At 48.3% G+C, this 20,042-nt stretch overlaps 1 protein-coding gene across 1 annotated transcript; it reads right to left on the bottom strand.

Annotated features, from left to right (window-relative positions):
• Positions 1 to 538: 538 nt before the first annotated feature.
• SNRPF (small nuclear ribonucleoprotein polypeptide F) lies at positions 539 to 16,014 on the bottom strand. The gene is made up of 4 exons (XM_063927588.1): positions 15,902 to 16,014; positions 13,665 to 13,790; positions 983 to 1,047; positions 539 to 707 (listed from the first exon to the last, which is right to left on the bottom strand). The coding sequence occupies exons 1-4, from the start codon at positions 15,902 to 15,904 to the stop codon at positions 641 to 643; spliced, it is 261 nt and encodes an 86-aa protein (XP_063783658.1). The 5' UTR covers positions 15,905 to 16,014; the 3' UTR covers positions 539 to 640.
• Positions 16,015 to 20,042: the final 4,028 nt, after the last annotated feature.

The raw sequence follows: 20,042 nt of genomic DNA on the forward strand, positions 1-20,042 counted from the left end.
CTTGAACCTTCTTATGCTTACTGTATTTTATGTTGCAAACATATGTACAACACAAAACAAATTAAGCTGCAATTTTGTGGGCTGCTCTAAATGAGGCCCAATAAAATAAAATACGAATTAATTGCACAAAAGAATCATCTAAAGTGGCTGGGAGCTAATCCAACTGTTTTGGGCAGTAAGTGCTGAGGATGCACCTATTGCAGATTTCAGCTTGCATCCTCCCGAGATGCAAGTAGAAATCTGAGTAAAGGAGAGTTCTGGGGCTGGTCGCAAGTGCCAGGCGCACCTTAACTAGAGCACTCCTGACACTTACCATTGGAGAAGTCACCTAATCCCATGCATTAGGGTGTGAGAATGGGGCCTCAAAGGCATCAGGAGAGGGACAATGACAAGAATGCTCCAAAGATACACATGCAGTGATATTTCTTTACTTGGATGTGCCCAGGTATTGCTGGGTAATCTTCCAATGGATAATGTAAAAGGAGTGAAATGGGGATCTCTACCATTTTATTGTTAGTCTGACAAATGGCTCCTAAAGTGAAAAACAGAACATTGTTTATTGTTCACACAACAGAACATGGCCAACAACAAAATATAAAAAAATAAACAAAGAAAAAAAAATGAAAATGTACAAATAATTTTATTCTCTCATTTCACCATCTTCTTCTTCCTCTTCTACACCGCGTATATATAACACATTGTTACATCTGTAAAGATAAAGTGTTACATGCAATAAAATGCTTCTTTTCTATGCAGTTCAATAGACAAATCTCATCTTCACATAAAATGTATATTAAAAGTGCATTACAAACAATTTACTCACCAACCCCAATATATTCTTACCAGTATTTACTAGCAAGTTAACTGTACAATAGAGGTAAAACCTATCTTTTTGCATAGAAAACTAGTTGTTATAACTGAGCTTTTTCCAAAGGACATGAGAAATACACAATGCAAGGAACAGAATACACCAAAATCTTACCGTATTAAAACTTCTCCCAGATGTCCAGACAATGCACCATCTACATACTCTTCTGTATTTGCAAGCTAGAGGGGGGGTGGGGAAGAGTCAGATTTCTGCACTAAGAAACATTGATACCTAAAAACACTCAGCTTACCAATACTCACTTTATTCATTTCATTAATAAAATATCCAAGCCCTATGTACTAAATCTAACAGAAGTGACATTTTCATTGTACATTGCAGTGAGGTTACATTTTTTACATGAATATCCCTGCTATGTACAGTAACCACTTCCCCTGTGAGTTACATCCCCCACATTTGGGGGGGGGGGGGGGGGGGGGGGGTGTTACGTTACCTCCTGTAAACTGACACCACACTTAGTGTCATTTTCCAGAGGAAGATCCCTTTCTTCTAAATATACCTCAACACGCATAATGCAGTTTACACCACCTGAAAATGGTATATGCCAGCAGGATCAAACTCCTGAGTTTGCTTCATAGGGGTCAGATCGTAGTCCTCATTGATAATAGTGTGCAGCGTTAATGAGCCTTCTGCAGAAATCTCCTGCATTAGACTGCTGTTACATAGCCAGGATACATTGAAGTTTGTCTCATAATGAAAAACTGGCTTTATAATAAGGCCTCCTTGTGTTTCATTTTACATACTAATGTAAGGCTTTAACTGTAGAATTCAATATTATAGCTTTGCAAACAGACACGCGTGTTTTACCTTTGGTGTTATATAGAATTATCTAGGACCCAATTAACAGAGCACCTGTAATTCTGCTATTGCTGCATGTAAAAGACTGTTTTACATGTGTTGTACATAGACTCAAAAAAGAAAAATAAGAATTTACTCACCGGTAATTCTATTTCTCGTAGTCCGTAGTGGATGCTGGGGACTCCGTAAGGACCATGGGGGAATAGACGGCTCCGCAGGAGACTGGGCACAATTAAAGAAAGATTCAGGACTATCTGGTGTGCACTGGATCCTCCCCCTATGACCCTCCTCCAGACCTCAGTTAAGATACTGTGCCCGGAAGAGCTGACACAATAAGGAAGGATTTTGAATCCCGGGTAAGACTCATACCAGCCACACCAATCACACCGTACAACTCGTGATATGAACCCCGGTTAACAGTATGATAACAACGGAGCCTCTGAACAGATGGCTCGCAATAACAACCCGATTTGTGGAACAATAACTATTTACAAGTATTGCAGACAATCCGCACTTGGGATGGGCGCCCAGCATCCACTACGGACTACGAGAAATAGATTTACCGGTGAGTAAAATCTTATTTTCTCTGACGTCCTAGTGGATGCTGGGGACTCCTTAAGGACCATGGGGATTATACCAAAGCTCCCAAACGGGCGGGAGAGTGCGGATGACTGCAGCACCGAATGAGCAAACTCAAGGTCCTCCTCAGCCAGGGTATCAAATTTGTAAAATTTAGCAAAAGTGTTAGACCCTGACCAAGTAGCCGCTCGGCAAAGTTGCAGTGCCGAGACCCCTCGGGCAGCCGCCCAAGATGAGCCCACCTTCCTTGTGGAGTGGGCTTTTACGGATTTTGGCTGCGGTAGTCCTACCGCAGAATGCGCAAGCTGAATAGTGTTACAAATCCAGCGAGCAATGGTCTGCTTAGAAGCAGGAGCACCCAGCTTATTGGGTGCATACAGGATAAACAGCGAATCAGTTTTCCTGACTCCAGCCGTCCTGGAAACATAAATTTTCAGGGCCCTGACTACGTCCAGCAACTTGGAATCCTCCAAGTCCCTAGTAGCCGCAGGCACCACAATAGGTTGGTTCAAGTGAAACGCTGATACCACCTTCGGGAGAAACTGAGGACGAGTCCTCAACTCTGCCCTATCCATATGGAAAATCAGATAAGGGCTTTTACACGACAAAGCCGCCAATTCTGATACACGCCTGGCCGAAGCCAGGGCCAACAACATGACCACTTTCCACGTGAGATATTTCAAATCCACGGTTTTAAGTGGCTCGAACCAATGTGACCTCAGGAATCCCAAAACCACATTGAGATCCCAAGGTGCCACAGGAGGCACGTAAGGAGGCTGAATATGCAGAACTCCCTTGACAAAAGTCTGAACTTCAGGCAACGAAGCCAGTTCCTTTTGAAAGAAAATCGACAGAGCCGAAATCTGGACCTTAATGGACCCCAAATTTGAGGCCCATCGTCACCCCTGCTTGCAGGAAATGCAGGAAACGACCCAGTTGAAATTCCTCCGTTGGGGCCTTCCTGGCCTCACACCAAGCCACATATTTCCGCCAAATGCGGTGATAGTGGGTTGCAGTCACATCCTTCCTGGCCTTGATCAGGGTAGGAATGACTTCCTCCGGAATACCTTTTTCCTTCAGGATCCGGCGTTCAACCGCCATGCCGTCAAACGCAGCCGCAGTAAGTCTTGGAACAGGCAGGGCCCCTGCTGCAGCAGGTCCCGCCTTAGCGGTAGAGGCCATGGGTCCTCTGAGAGCATCTCTTGAAGTTCCGGGTACCAAGTTCTTCTTGGCCAATCCGGAACCACGAGTATAGTTCTCACTCTTCCCCTTCGTATTATTCTCAGCACCTTGGGAATAAGAGGCAGAGGGGGAAACACGTAAACCGACTGGTACACCCACGGTGTCACTAGAGCGTCCACAGCTATCGCCTGAGGGTCCCTTGACCTGGCGCAATATCTTTTTAGCTTTTTGTTGAGGCGGGACGCCATCATATCCACCTGTGGTCTTTCCCAACGGTTTACAATCAATCGGAAGACTTCTGGATGAAGCCCCCACTCTCCCGGGTGAAGGTCGTGTCTGCTGAGGAAGTCTGCTTCCCAGTTGTCCACACCCGGAATGAACACTGCTGACAGTGCTAGCACGTGATTTTCCGCCCATCGGAGAATCCTTGTGGCTTCTGCCATTGCCCTCCTGCTTCTTGTGCCGCCCTGTCTGTTTACATGGGCGACCGCCGTGATGTTGTCTGATTGGATCAGAACCGGTTTGTTTTGAAGCAGGGGACTTGCTTGGCATAGGGCATTGTAAATGGCTCTTAGCTCCAGGATATTTATGTGTAGTGAAATCTCCTGATTTGACCACAGCCCTTGGAAATTTCTTCCCTGTGTGACTGCTCCCCAGCCCCGAAGGCTGGCATCCGTGGTCACCAGGACCCAGTCCTGTATTCCGAATCTGCGGCCCTCTAGTAGATGAGCCCTCTGCAGCCACCACAGTAGTGACACCCTGGTCCTTGCCGACAGGGTTATCCGCTGCTGCATCTGGAGATGCGACCCGGACCATTGGTCCAACAGGTCCCACTGGAAAATCCTTGCGTGGAACCTTCCGAATGGAATTGCTTCGTACGAAGCTACCATTTTTCCCAGGACTCACGTGCATTGTTGTACCGACACCTGTCCTGGTTTTAGGAGGTTTCCGACTAGAGATGACAACTCCTCGGCTTTTTCCACTGGAAGAAACACTTTTTTCTGGTCTGTGTCCAGAATCATTCCCAGGAACAGAAGACGTGTCGTCGGGACCAGCTGTGACTTTGGGATATTGAGAATCCAGCCGTGCTGCTGCAGCACTTCCCGAGAAAGTGCTACCCCCACTAACAACTGTTCCTTGGACCTCGCCTTTATCAGGAGATCGTCCAAGTACGGGATAATTAAAACCCCCTTCTTCCGAAGGAGTATCATCATTTCGGCCATTACCTTGGTAAAGACCCTCGGTGCCGTGGATAACCCAAACGGCAGCGTCTGGAACTGATAGCGACAGTCCTGTACCACAAACCTGAGGTACTCCTGGTGAGGAGGGTAAATGGGGACATGCAGGTAGGCATCCTTGATGTCCAGGGAGACCATGTAATCCCCCTCGTCCAGGCTCGCAATAACCGCCCTGAGCGATTCCATCTTGAACTTGAATCTTTTGATATATGTGTTCAAGGATTTTAAATTTAAGATGGGTCTCACCGAACCGTCCGGTTTCGGTACCACAAACATTGTGGAATAGTAACCCCTTCCTTGCTGAAGGAGGGGTACCTTGACAATCACTTGCTGTGAATACAGTTTTTGGATAGCCACCAACACTGCCTCCCTGGCAGAGGGAGTTGCTGGTAAGGCAGATTTTAGGAAACGGCAGGGGGGGGGGGGGGGGGGACGCCTCGAATTCCAGCCTGTACCCCTGAGATACTACTTGAAGGATCCAGGGATCCACCTGTGAGAGAGCCCACTGTGCGCTGAAATTTCTGAGACGGGCCCCCACCGTACCCGGGTCCGCCTGTGAAGCCCCAGCGTCATGCTGTGGACTTACCGGACGCGGGGGAGGACTTCTGCTCTTGGGAACTGGCTGTATGCTGGTTTTTTCCCTCTACCTTTGCCTCTCGGCAGAAAGGATGCGCCTCTAGCCCTCTTGTTTTTATGGGGCCGAAAGGACTGTACTTGATAATACGGTGCCTTCTTTTGCTGTGGCGTAGCCTGTGGCAAATATGTCGATTTCCCAGCCGTAGCTGTGGAAAACGAGATCTGAAAGACCATCCCCAAACAGTTCCACCCCCTTATAAGGCAAAACTTCCATGTGCCTTTTTGAATCGGCATCACCTGACCACTGCCGAGTCCATAACCCCCTTCTGGCGGCAATGGACATTGCGCTTATTTTTGATGCCAGCCGGCAAATATCCCTCTGTGCATCACGCATGTATAAGACAGCGTCTTTTATATGCTCTATTGTCAGCAAAATATTGTCCCTATCCAGGGTATCAATATTATCCGACAGGGAATCTGACCACGCAGCAGCAGCACTGCACATCCATGCCGATGCAATCGCTGGTCGCAATATAATGCCCGTGTGTGTATATATAGCTTATAGGGTAGCCTCCTGCTTTCTCTCAGCAGGTTCCTTTAGGGCGGCCGTATCCGGAGACGGTAGTGCCACCTTTTTTGATAAACGTGTAAGCGCTTTATCTACCCTAGGGGGTGTTTCCCAACGTGACCTATCCTCTGGCGGGAAAGGGTACGCTGCCAATAACCGTTTAGAAATTATCAATTTCTTATCAGGGGAAGTCCACGCTTCCTCACACACCTCATTTAATTCCTCAGATGCAGGAAAAACTACTGGTAGTTTTTTCTCACCAAACATAATACCCTTTTTTGTGGTACCTGGGGTACTATCAGAAATGTGTAATACATTTTTCATTGCCTCAATCATGTAACGGGTGGCCCTATTGGAAGGTACACTAGTCTCATCGTCGTCGACACTGGAGTCGGTATCCGTGTCAACATCTGTGTCTGCCATCTGAGGTAGCGGGCGTTTTAAAGCCCCTGATGACATTTGAGATGCTTGGACAGGCACAAGCTGAGTAGCCGGCTGTCCTATGTCGTCAAACCTTTTATGTAAGGAGCTGACACTGTCACGTAATTCCTTCCATAAGTCCATCCACACAGGTGTCGACCCCGCAGGGGGTGACATCACATTCACAGGCATTTGCTCTGCCTCCACATCATTATCCTCATCATACATGTCGACACAGCAGTACCGACACACAGCACACACACAGGGAATGCTCTGACAGAGGACAGGACCCCACAAAGCCCTTTGGGGAGACAGAGGGAGAGTATGCCAGCACACACCAGAGCGCTATATACCACAGGGATATCACTATACAGAGTGTTTTCCCCTATAGCTGCTTGTATTATATATATACTGCGCCTAAATTTATTGCCCCCCCTCTCTTTTTTACCCTCTCTGTAGTGCAGGACTGCAGGGGAGAGCCAGGGATCGATCCTTCCAGCGGAGCTGTGAGGGAAAATGGCGCCAGTGTGCTGAGGAAGATGGCTCCTCCCCTTTTTCGGCGGGCATTCTCCCGCTGTTTGTGTAAACCTGGCAGGGGTAATTTACACCTATATAACCTCTAGGGCTATATATGGTGTCAGTTTTGCCAGCCAAGGTGTTAATATTGCTGCTCAGGGCGCCCCCCCCAGCGCCCTGCACCCATCAGTGACCGGAGTATGTGGTGCGCATGAGGAGCAATGGCGCACAGCTGCAGTGCTGTGCGCTACCTTGGAGAAGACAGAAGTCTTCAGCCGCCGATTTTCCGGACACTTCTTGCTTCTGGCTCTGTAAGGGGGACGGCGGCGCGGCTCCGGGACCGGACGACGAGGTCGGGTCCTGTGTGCGATCCCTCTGGAGCTAATGGTGTCCAGTAGCCTAAGAAGCCCAAGCTACCACCAGTTAGGTAGGTTCGCTTCTTCTCCCCTTAGTCCCTCGTTGCAGTGAGCCTGTTGCCAGCAGGTCTCACTGTAAAATAAAAAACCTAAAATATACTTTCTTTCTAGCTCAGGAGAGCCTCCTAGTGTGCATCCAGCTCGGCCGGGCACAGAAATCTAACTGAGGTCTGGAGGAGGGTCATAGGGGGAGGAGCCAGTGCACACCAGATAGTCCTGAATCTTTCTTTAATTGTGCCCAGTCTCCTGCGGAGCCGTCTATTCCCCATGGTCCTTACGGAGTCCCCAGCATCCACTAGGACGTCAGAGAAATATATATTTTGGTCAATCAATTGTTATATCGCACCTGATCTCCCATCTAAAGTGACAGGATATTCAGTTGATCCCCGTTACTGTGCCTATAGCAGTCAGGTTAGCTGCATAAAGCAGCTAAAATAGACTAAACTAATGGGCGATATCACTAAAAGTCATGCTTGTGGAACCAAACGGTCACTTTTCACGCATTTGAGCTCACCATCCCTGGGGATAGCGAGCTGACGTTATGATATTGCGCCCATGGGCAGAAACAAATGAATAGCTGCCGGCGGATGCGAACTGGGAAAGAAATAATTGAATAATACCCATTATGTTTAAACAACATAGTTCACAGACATATCTGGTGCACACCTGCTGACCAATAATAAGAATTTACTTACCGATAATTCTATTTCTCGTAGTCCGTAGTGGATGCTGGGGACTCCGTCAGGACCATGGGGAATAGCGGCTCCGCAGGAGACAGGGCACAAAAGTAAAAGCTTTAGGATCAGGTGGTGTGCACTGGCTCCTCCCCCTATGACCCTCCTCCAAGCCTCAGTTAGGATACTGTGCCCGGACGAGCGTACACAATAAGGAAGGATTTTGAATCCCAGGTAAGACTCATACCAGCCACACCAATCACTGTACAACCTGTGATCTGAACCCAGGTAACAGCATGATAACAGCAGAGCCTCTGAAAAGATGGCTCACAACAATAATAACCCGATTTTTGTAACAATAACTATGTACAAGTATTGCAGACAATCCGCACTTGGGATGGGCGCCCAGCATCCACTACGGACTACGAGAAATAGAATTATCGGTAAGTAAATTCTTATTTTCTCTGACGTCCTAAGTGGATGCTGGGGACTCCGTCAGGACCATGGGGATTATACCAAAGCTCCCAAACGGGCGGGAGAGTGCGGATGACTCTGCAGCACCGAGTGAGAGAACTCCAGGTCCTCCTCAGCCAGGGTGTGTCCCTGACCAAGTAGCAGCTCGGCAAAGTTGTAAAGCCGAGACCCCTCGGGCAGCCGCCCAAGATGAGCCCACCTTCCTTGTGGAATGGGCATTTACATATTTTGGCTGTGGCAGACCTGCCACAGAATGTGCAAGCTGAATTGTACTACACATCCAACTAGCAATCGTCTGCTTAGAAGCAAGAGCACCCAGTTTGTTGGGTGCATACAGGATAACAGCAAGTCAGTTTTCCTGACTCCAGCCGTCCTGGAAACCTATATTTTCAGGGCCCTGACAACATCTAGCAACTTGGAGTCCTCCAAGTCCCTAGTAGCCGCAGGTACCACAATAAGCTGGTTCAGGTGAAACGCTGACACCACTTTAGGGAGAAACTGGGGACGAGTCCGCAGCTCTGCACTGTCCGAATGGACAATCAGATATGGGCTTTTGTGAGACAAAGCCGCCAATTCTGACACTCGCCTGGCCGAGGCCAAGGCCAACATCATGGTCACTTTCCATGTGAGATATTTCAAATCCACAGATTTGAGCGGTTTAAACCAATGTGATTTGAGGAATCCCAGAACTACGTTGAGATCCCACAGTGCCACTGGAGGCACAAAAGGGGGTTGTATATGCAGTACTCCCTTGACAAACTTCTGGACTTCAGGAACTGAAGCCAATTCTTTCTGGAAGAAAATCGACAGGGCCGAAATTTGAACCTTAATGGACCCCAATTTGAGGCCCATAGACACTCCTGTTTGCAGGAAATGCAGGAATCGACCGAGTTGAAATTTCTTCGTGGGGCCTTCCTGGCCTCACACCACGCAACATATTTTCGCCACATGTGGTGATAATGTTGTGCGGTCACCTCCTTCCTGGCTTTGACCAGGGTAGGAATGACCTCTTCCGGAATGCCTTTTTCCCTTAGGATCCGGCGTTCAACCGCCATGCCGTCAAACGCAGCCGCGGTAAGTCTTGGAACAGACATGGTACTTGCTGAAGCAAGTCCCTTCTTAGCGGCAGAGGCCATGAGTCCTCTGTGAGCATCTCTTGAAGTTCCGGGTACCAAGTCCTTCTTGGCCAATCCGGAGCCACGAGTATAGTTCTTACTCCTCTACGTCTTATAATTCTCAGTACCTTAGGTATGAGAAGCAGAGGAGGGAACACATACACCGACTGGTACACCCACGGTGTTACCAGAACGTCCACAGCTATTGCCTGAGGGTCTCTTGACCTGGCGCAATACCTGTCCAGTTTTTTGTTCAGGCGGGACGCCATCATGTCCACCTTTGGTCTTTCCCAACGGTTCACAATCATGTGGAAGACTTCCCGATGAAGTCCCCACTCTCCTGGGTGGAGGTCGTGCTGAGGAAGTCTGCTTCCCAGTTGTCCACTCCCGGAATGAACACTGCTGACAGTGCTATCACATGATTTTCCGCCCAGCGAAGAATCCTTGCAGTTTCTGCCATTGCCCTCCTGCTTCTTGTGCCGCCCTGTCTGTTTACGTGGGCGACCGCCGTGATGTTGTCCCACTGGATCAATACCGGCTGACCTTGAAGCAGAGGTCTTGCTAAGCTTAGAGCATTGTAAATTGTTCTTAGCTCCAGTATATTTATGTGGAGAGAAGTCTCCAGACTTGATCACACTCCCTGGAAATTTTTTCCTTGTGTGACTGCTCCCCAGCCTTTCAGGCTGGCATCCGTGGTCACCAGGACCCAGTCCTGAATGCCGAATCTGTGGCCCTTTAGTAGATGAGCACTCTGCAGCCACCACAGAAGAGACACCCTTGTCCTTGGAGACAGGATTATCCGCTGATGCATCTGAAGATGCGATCCGGACCATTTTCCCAGCAGATCCCACTGAAAAGTTCTTGCGTGGAATCTGCCGAATGGAATCGCTTCGTAAGAAGCCACCATTTTTCCCAGGATCCTTGTGCATTGATGCACTGACACTTGGCCTGGTTTTAGGAGGTTCCTGACTAGCTCGGATAACTCCCTGGCTTTCTCCTCCGGGAGAAACACCTTTTTCTGGACTGTGTCCAGAATCATCCCTAGGAACAGCAGACGTGTCGTCGGAGACAGCTGCGATTTTGGAATATTTAGAATCCACCCGTGCTGTCGTAGAACTACTTGAGATAGTGCTACTCCGACCTCCAACTGTTCTCTGGACCTTGCCCTTATCAGGAGATCGTCCAAGTAAGGGATAATTAAGACGCCTTTTCTTTGAAGAAGAATCATCATTTCGGCCATTACCTTGGTAAAGACCCGGGGTGCCGTGGACAATCCAAACGGCAGCGTCTGAAACTGATAGTGACAGTTTTGTACCACGAACCTGAGGTACCCTTGGTGAGAAGGGCAAATTGGGACATGGAGGTAAGCATCCTTGATGTCCAGGGACACATATAGTCCCCTTCTTTCTGGTTCGCTATCACTGCTCTGAGTGACTCCATCTTGATTTGAACCTTTGTATGTAAGTGTTCAAATATTTCAGATTTAGAATAGGTCTCACCGAGCCGTCTGGCTTCAGTACCACAATATAGTGTGGAATAATACCCCTTTCCTTGTTGTAGGAGGGGTACTTTGATTATCACCTGCTGGGAATACAGCTTGTGAATTGTTTCCAATACTGCCTCCCTGTCGGAGGGAGACGTTGGTAAAGCAAACTTCAGGAACCTGCGAGGGGGAGACGTCTCGAATTTCCAATCTGTACCCCTGGGATACTACTTGTAGGATCCAGGGGTCCACTTGCGAGTAAGCCCACTGCGTGCTGAAACTCTTGAGACGACCCCCCACCGCACCTGTTTGTACGGCCCCAGCGTCATGCTGAGGACTTGGCAGAAGCGGTGGAAGGCTTCTGTTCCTGGGAATGGGCTGCCTGCTGCAGTCTTCTTCCCTTATGGGGACGAAAGGACTGAGGCTGAAAAGACGATGTCTTTTTCTGCTGAGATGTGACTTGGGGTAAAAAGGTGGATTTTCCAGCTGTTGCCGTGGCCACCAGATCCGATGGACCGACCCCAAATAACTCCTCCCCTTTATACGGCAATACTTCCATGTGCCGTTTGGAATTTGCATCACCTGACCACTGTCGTGTCCATAAACATCTTCTGGCAGATATGGACATCGCACTTACTCTTGATGCCAGAGTGCAAATATCCCTCTGTGCATCTCGCATATATAGAAATGCATCCTTTAAATGCTCTATAGTCAATAAAATACTGTCCCTGTCAAGGGTATCAATATTTCCAGTCAGGGAATTCGACCAAGCCACCCCAGCGCTGCCCATCCAGGCTGAGGCAATCGCTGGTCGCAGTATAACACCAGTATGTGTGTATATACTTTTTAGGATATTTTCCAGCCTCCTATCAGTTGGCTCCTTGAGGGCGGCCGTATCTGGAGACGGTAACGCCACTTGTTTTGATAAGCGTGTGAGCGCCTTATCCACCCTAAGGGGTGTTTCCCAACGCGCCATAACTTCTGGCGGGAAAGGGTATACCACCAATAATTTTCTATCGGGGGAAACCCACGCATCATCACACACTTCATTTAATTTATCTGATTCAGGAAAAACCACATGTAGTTTTTTCACACTCCACATAATACCCTTTTTTGTGGTACTTGTAGTATCAGAAATATGTAACATCTCCTTCATTGCCCTTAACAAGTAACGTGTGGCCCTAAAGGAAAATACGTTTGTTTCTTCACCGTCGACACTGGAGTCAGTGTCCGTGTCGACCGACTGAGGTAAAAGGACGTTTTAACGCCCCTGACGGTGTTTGAGACGCCTGGACAGGTACTAATTGGTTTGCCGGCCGTCTCAGGTCGTCAACCGACCTTGCAGCGTGTTGACATTATCACGTAATTCCTTAAATAAGCCATCCATTCCGGTGTCGACTCCCTAGAGAGTGACATCACCATTACAGGCAATTGCTCCGCCTCCTCACCAACATCGTCCTCATACATGTCGACACACACGTACCGACACACAGCACACACACAGGGAATGCTCTGATAGAGGACAGGACCCCACTAGCCCTTTGGGGAGACAGAGGGAGAGTTTGCCAGCACACACCAAAAACGCTATAATTATACAGGGACAACCTTTATATAAGTGTTTTTCCCTTATAGCATTTTATTATATATATACATATCGCCAAATAAGTGCCCCCCCTCTCTGTTTTAACCCTGTTTCTGTAGTGCAGTGCAGGGGAGAGCCTGGGAGCCTTCCCACCAGCATTTCTGTGAGGGAAAATGGCGCTGTGTGCTGAGGAGAATAGGCCCCGCCCCCTTTTCGGCGGGCTTCTTCTCCCGTTTTTCTGAGACCTGGCAGGGGTTAAATACATCCATATAGCCCCCAGGGGCTATATGTGATGTATTTTTAGCCAGAATAAGGTACTATCATTGCTGCCCAGGGCGCCCCCCCCAGCGCCCTGCACCCTCAGTGACCGCTGCTATGAAGTGTGCTGACAACAATGGCGCACAGCTGCAGTGCTGTGCGCTACCTTATGAAGACTGAAAAGTCTTCTGCCGCCGGTTTCTGGACCTCTTCACTTTTCGGCATCTGCAAGGGGGTCGGCGGCGCGGCTCCGGGACGAACCCCAGGGTGAGACCTGTGTTCCGACTCCCTCTGGAGCTAATGGTGTCCAGTAGCCTAAGAAGCCAATCCATCCTGCACGCAGGTGAGTTCACTTCTCTCCCCTAAGTCCCTCGATGCAGTGAGCCTGTTGCCAGCAGGACTCACTGAAAATAAAAAAACCTAACAAAACTTTTACTCTAAGCAGCTCTTTAGGAGAGCCACCTAGATTGCACCCTTCTCGGCCGGGCACAAAAATCTAACTGAGGCTTGGAGGAGGGTCATAGGGGGAGGAGCCAGTGCACACCACCTGATCCTAAAGCTTTTACTTTTGTGCCCTGTCTCCTGCGGAGCCGCTATTCCCCATGGTCCTGACGGAGTCCCCAGCATCCACTTAGGACGTCAGAGAAAAATCGTTCATCACTCAAACAATAAGTATATAATTTTCAATTGTGTACCCAGCATTAGGTCAAGCCAACACTACAGAATTGTAATTACAGGATTGTACAACATTAATCTTAACACAAATCATAAGATCTTTAAGGAACCAGCTGTATGCCACTTTGGACTTACATTTGAATAGGGTACTAACAGCTCACCACTGTTATAGGATTACCAATAGTTATATGGTGCACCACATCATACACTTGGAAAAGGCTTACCTGCATGTTCATGTATCCATCCACAGAGACCAGGTAACCCTTATATTCCATACCCCACTTCAGTTTTACCATTACCGGTTTACCAGTGAGGCCATTAAGAAAAGGTTTGGGGTTTAAAGGCAAACTCTAGGAAGAACACAATAGAAAATGACAGATTATTATTTTTAGATTACAAAGAAATACATGTCTTGTTTGATCAAAAGAGCATTTTATATAGTATCTAGCAGCTCATTTCACAGCTCACTTACCACCTTACAGTTAAAGAGGAGCAAGCTGAGTAAGTCTTGCAGCCAACATCTTGTATTTTCAAAAAGAGCAACTGAAAACCACGATTTCAAGCCTATTTTGTTCATAAAACAATGCAGAAACTAGTTTTCTGCATTATTTTAGAAATCAAAAACCTAATGCAGGATATTTCACAGAAATCTACTACAAGAGGCTACTCAGCAATGCAGATTACATTCCCAATTATAGCTTTTTTGGAGCTTGGTCCCGAAGCCTACCACCCATCCTCAGATGGCAGTAGCCCCTTTATGCCTCGAGCAGTGGTTCTCAAACTTAGCCCTCAGGACCCCACACAGTTCACCACCTTCCAGATCACCTAGCAGGTGCATTCATTAGCTCACTAATACATTTTAAAAGGGAATACACCCCGATGATCAGAATCTCAACAGGGGAACGCAAGTATACTTCCCTCCCCCTGTACCCTAACACTCCTTTCTAGCTGCCTAAACCTAACCCACCCCTCCCCAGGCTAACCCAACCCCCGTAGCCTAAATGTAACCTTCTCCCACTCCATCCCGCGAGTTTCCTCTTCAGTGGCCCCGCAGATGCTCGTTCAAGGTCCCGTGTCGTGCTGGCGACCCTATTCAGATTCAATATAGTGTTGGAATTCCGGTGTCTGTATTCTGACGTACGGGATCTTCAGTGAATCCATTTAAAAGATCCACAGGTGGCACTAATTGTTTCACTTGCAATTCTGTGAGAAAACCTATAAAAAAGTGAACTGTTTGGGCTCCTTTGTCTAGAGTTTGAGAATGTGTGCTTTAGAAACATTTTCAAATGATATGTCTTTCCAGTAGTGTAGGGATGGCCATCAGCACGCCCACCTTCAACGGTGTCAAAAACCATTGATGGCAGATAACTATTCTGTATAGTACCATTGATTGTTTTACCATCAGTGGTTTTGTGCATGTGCAGCAAAACACTGTTTAAGAGTCAGAGACTGCTGGCTGACTAACTAGATCTGCTGCACAGAGCTTAGGCTAACAGCAGTGGGGAAGGGGATGGGGGGGGGAGAAATAATCATATCCATGGGTACCATCGATGGTAGGAAACCATTAAGTGCACCACAATCAATGGTAAAAGCATTCAGCAGCAACCATAGATCATAGGTGAGTTTAGAACCATCAATGGCCTTCCCTATCCAGCAGCCCCATCCTCCGCCAAACATTCCAGGTACTGACACTGAGGGGCAGATTAACCCTGGTGAAGTGAAAAAGTGCAAGGTGATAAAGCATCAGACAGTCAGCTCCTGATATTTTTCAAACCCAGCCTGTGACATGGCAGGTAGGAGCTGATTGGCTGGTGCTTTATTACCTTCCACTTTATCACTTCACCTAGCTTAATAAATCTGCCATTGTGGAGGAGTCTGTTAAAATGGGAGATTTACCCAAAGTGCCAGGATGTATTTCACAGGAACAAGACTTTACCAAGAGTGCCGTCTCTATAACAACTGGTAATACATAGCAAGGATCATGTAAAAAGGAAAATTCCTGTTTGACTGGACTGACATCGATCCCAGCACAGCCACCAGTAACACATATGGACAGATCAGCTACAGTGCGTATCGTAATACTGCACCTGGACAAACAGTAGTGTAAATGCCTGGATAACACCCAGACACTGGGCAGCGTCATTTCCAAAAGGCGATATGACGGGCCTCACTGTCCCCACAGGTCACATATGCACAGTAAGGTGCACAATGGGTTCCCCCCAAATCTATGCATAGTGTGTGAGCGCCCATAGCACACGGAGATAGTGGCACCACAGCAAGCTTCTTCCCCGATTACTAGGAGAGGAATGGGGTGCGCTGAGCACTGTGCCGCCGTATATGCAGTGGGTGCGCGGCCATTGTGTGCAGCCCCATGCTGTGCGTGCACATGTACCACACGCCGGCCCCCTCCCGCTTGCCCGGCCATGCAGATACCCGCCCCGCTGCCCGCACCGATACTCACCATGATGCCAGGGAGGCCGCCGCTGATCTATAGACCAACCGCACCCTGATTGCACAAAAAAATATTGCTCCCCGGAGCGTACTGCAGCACACACCGCCGGAGCGAGCAGGAAACGACTGCCGGAAGAAGGGGAAGGCGCGGGAAATGATGAGCGCGGGGTAACACGGCCCCCTGGCGTTGGGAGGTATGACAAGCGGGAGGCGCAGTAAGGCTCTCACACAGCACACCCTGCCGCTCACTGAGTGCTACTGCAGCTGCCTCAGGACCCTACGGCTGCATTGGTAGGCGTCGTTTTCAAATCTTAAGTTCATTTACGCTGAAAAATCATAATTTGTGAGATAAATTGATGTAATGCAGAATTTAAGTGTCTATTTACTAAGCCTTGGATGGAGATAAAGTGGACGGAGATAAAGTACCAGCCAATCAGCTCCTAACTGCCATTTGAAAAATGACAGGAGCTGCATACCTCCCAACATGACCCTCTCTGGGAGGGACAAAATGCTCTGATCCTGGACTTCTCTTAATTTGTGATTGCCATCACCTGTGTTGAACAGGTTAATGAGTAAGAAAATAGGATTTTAATACCTCCCGGTAAATCCTTTTCTCTTAGTCCGTAGAGGATGCTGGGGACACTTCAAGAACCATGGGGGTATAGACGGGATCCGCAGGAGACATGGGCACTTTAAGACTTTGAAGGGATGTGAACTGGCTCCTCCCTCTATGCCCCTCCTCCAGACTCCAGTTATAGGAACTGTGCCCAGGGAGACGGACATTTCAAGGAAAAGGATTTATTGTTAAACTAAGGTGAGATACATACCAAACACGACGTACAACATGGCATTCAACAGAACTCCAGTCAACGGCATGAACCATGTCAGCAACAGGCTGACTATAACAGAAACACAACCTGTGTGTAAACATAACTAATAACTGCAGATAGAGTCCACACTGGGACGGGCGCCCAGCATTCTCTACGGACTAAGAGAAAAGGATTTACCGGTAGGTATTAAAATCCTATTTTCTCATACGTCCTAGAGCAGGCCTGGCCAACCTGTGGCTCTCCAGCTGTTGTAAAACTACAAGTCCCATCATGCATTGCCACAGTTTTGCTATTAGGGAATGCTAAAACTGTGGCAGGGCATGCTGGGATGTGTAGTTTCACAACATCTGGAGAGCCATAGGTTGGCCAGGCCTGTCCTAGAGGATGCCAAGGTCACTTCAAGAACCATGGGGTTTGTACCAAAGTTCTAGAATGGGCGGGAGAGTGCGGATGACTCTGCAGCACCGATTGACCAAACATGAGGTCCTCATCAGCCAGAGTATCAAACTTGTAAAATTTCGCAAAAGTGTTTGAACCCGACCAAGTAGCTGCTCGGCAGAGTTGTAATGCCGAGATCCCCCGGGCAGCCGCCCAAGATGAGCCCAGCTTCCTGGTAGAGTGGGCCTTCACTGATTTTGGTAACGGCAATCCAGCCGTAGAATGAGCATGCTGAATTGTATTACAGATCCAGCGCGCAATAGTCTGCTTGGATGCAGGCGTCCCAATCTTGTTGGCAGCGTACAGGACAAACAGAGTTTCCGTTTTCCTAAGTTGAGCCGTTCTGGTGACATAAATCTTTAAGGCCCTGACAACATCGAGAGATTTTGACTCTGCGAAGGCGTCACTACCACCGGTACCACTGTAGGCTGGTTCATGTGGAACGATGAAACCACCTTCGGCAGAAATTGTTGACGAGTCCTCAACTCCGCTCTATCTTCATGGAAGATTAAATAAGGACTCTTGTGAGACAAAGCCACTAACTCAGACACCCACCTTGCGGATGCTAAGGCCAATAGCATGACCTCTTTCCAAGTGAGAAATTTCAACTCTGCCTTCTGTAAAGGTTCAAACCAATTTGACTGAAGGAAATGCAACACCATGTTAAGATCCCATGGTGCCACTGGGGGCACAAATGGAGGTTGGATGTGCAAAACTCCTTTCACGAAAGTCTGAACTTCTGGAAGGGAGGCCAATTGTTTTTGAAAGAAAACCGATAAGGCTGAAATCTGTACTTTAATCGAGCCTAACTTTAGGCCCGCATCCACACCTGCTTGCAGGAAATGGAGAAAACACCCTAGCTGAAATTCTTCCGTAGGAGCCTTCTTGGATTCACACCAAGCCACATATTTTCTCCAAATACGGTGATAATGTTTAGACGTTACTCCTTTTCTAGCCTGAAGAAGTGTGGGAATGACTTCACTGGGAATACCCTTTCGGGCTAGGATCCGGCGTTCAACCGCCAAGCCGTCAAACGTAGCCGCGGTAAGTCGTGATATACTCATGGCCCCTGCTGTAACAGATCCTCTCGTAGAGGAAGAGGCCAGGGATCTCTTATGAGTAATTGCTGAAGATCTGGATACCAAGCCCTCCTTGGCCAGTCCGGAACAATGAGGATCGCCTGAACCTTTGTTCTTCTTATGATCTTTAGCACCTTTGGAATGAGTGGAACACATACACCGACTGAAACACCCATGGTGTCACCAGTGCGTCCACTGCTATTGCTTGAGGGTCCCTCGACCTGTAACAATATCTCTGAAGCTTCTTGTTGAGGCGAGACGCCATCATATCTATTTGAGGAATTCCCCAAAGACTTGTCACTTCTGTGAAGACCTCTTGATGAAGACCCCACTCTCCTGGATGGAGATCGTGTATGCTGAGGAAGTCTGCTTCCCAGTTGTCCACTCCTGGAATGAAGATTGCTGACAGAGTGTTTGTATGTCTTTCCGCCCAGCGGAGAACTTATGTGGCCTCTGCCATTGCCACCCTGCTCTTTGTTCCGCCCTGGCGGTTTATGTGCGCTACTGCTGTTATGTTGTCCGACTGTATTAGGATGGGCCGATTGCGAAGAAGACGTTCCGCTTGAAGAAGGCCGTTGTAAATGTCCCTTAACTCTAGAACGTTTATGTGTAAACAAACTTCCTGGCTTGACCACTTTCCCTGGAAGGTTTCCCCCTGTGTGACTGCTCCCCAGCCTCGGAGACTCGCATCTGTGGTTACTAGGATCCAGTCCTGGATCCCGAACCTGCGTCCCTCTAGGAGGTGAGAGCTGTGCAGCCACCACAGGAGTGAGATTCTGGTCTTGGGGTACAAGATTATTTTCCAGTGCATGTGCAGATGGGATCCGGACCACTTGTCCAATAGGTCCCACTGAAACACTCTGGCTTGGAATCTGCCAAATTGAATGGCCTCGTAGGCCGCCACCATCTTCGTCGGATTTAGCTGTGACTTCGGCAAGTTCAGGAGCCAACCATGTTGCTGCAGAACTGTCAGGGAGAGCGCAATGTCCTGCTCTAGCTTGTCTTTGAATCTCGCCTTTATCAGGAGATCGTCCAAGTAAGGGATAATTGTGACTCCTTGTTTGCGAAGGAGAACCATCATTTCCGCCATTACCTTGGTGAAAATCCTCGGAGCCGTGGACAGATAATGACAATCCTGAATAGCAAACCTCAGGTAAGCCTGATGCGGAGGATATATTGGGACGTGTAAGTAGGCATCCTTTATGTCGACCGACACCATGAAATCCCCTTCCTCCAGACTGGAGATCACTGCTCGGAGAGATTCCATCTTGAATTTTAATTTTCTTAGGTAAAGATTGAGGGACTTTAGGTTCAGAATTGGTCTGACCGAGCCGTCCGGTTTCGGGACCACAAACAGGCTTGAATAAAAGCCTTCTCCCTGTTGTGATGGGGGAACCCTGATAACGACTTGATTTAGACACAACTTTTGTATTGCATCGCATACAACCTTCCTGTCTGGAAGAGAAGCTGGTAAGGCCGATTTGAAAAATCGGTGAGGGGGAACGTCTTGAAACTCCAGTTTGTACCCCTGGGACACTATCTCTAAAACCCATGGGTCCAGCGCCGAACGAGCCCAGAATTGACTGAAGAGCTTGAGACGTGCCCCCACCGGTGCGGACTCCCGCAGAGTAGCCCCAGCGTCATGCGGTGGATTTGGCAGAAGCTGGGGAGGACTTCTGCTCCTTGGGACCTGCCACGGCCGGAGATCTTTTTCCTTTTCCCCTTCCCCTATTAGTAAGGAAGGAATAACCTCGGCCTTTTTTGTATTTATTTGGCCGAAAGGACTGCATCTGAAAGTGGTGAG

The sequence above is a fragment of the Pseudophryne corroboree genome, chromosome 6 (assembly GCF_028390025.1).
Source record: "Pseudophryne corroboree isolate aPseCor3 chromosome 6, aPseCor3.hap2, whole genome shotgun sequence".
NCBI lineage: Eukaryota > Metazoa > Chordata > Amphibia > Anura > Myobatrachidae > Pseudophryne > Pseudophryne corroboree.

What these genes read in the sequence shown, in the direction of transcription:
- SNRPF (XM_063927588.1), bottom strand. An exon ending in ATGGATACATGAACATGCAG is followed by an intron (nt 1,048 to 13,664) that starts GTAAGCCTTTTC and finishes CCCCCCCTCTAG; the next exon opens with CTTGCAAATACAGAAGAGTA. An exon ending in CTGGGAGAAGTTTTAATACG is followed by an intron (nt 708 to 982) that starts GTAAGATTTTGG and finishes TTATCTTTACAG; the next exon opens with ATGTAACAATGTGTTATATA.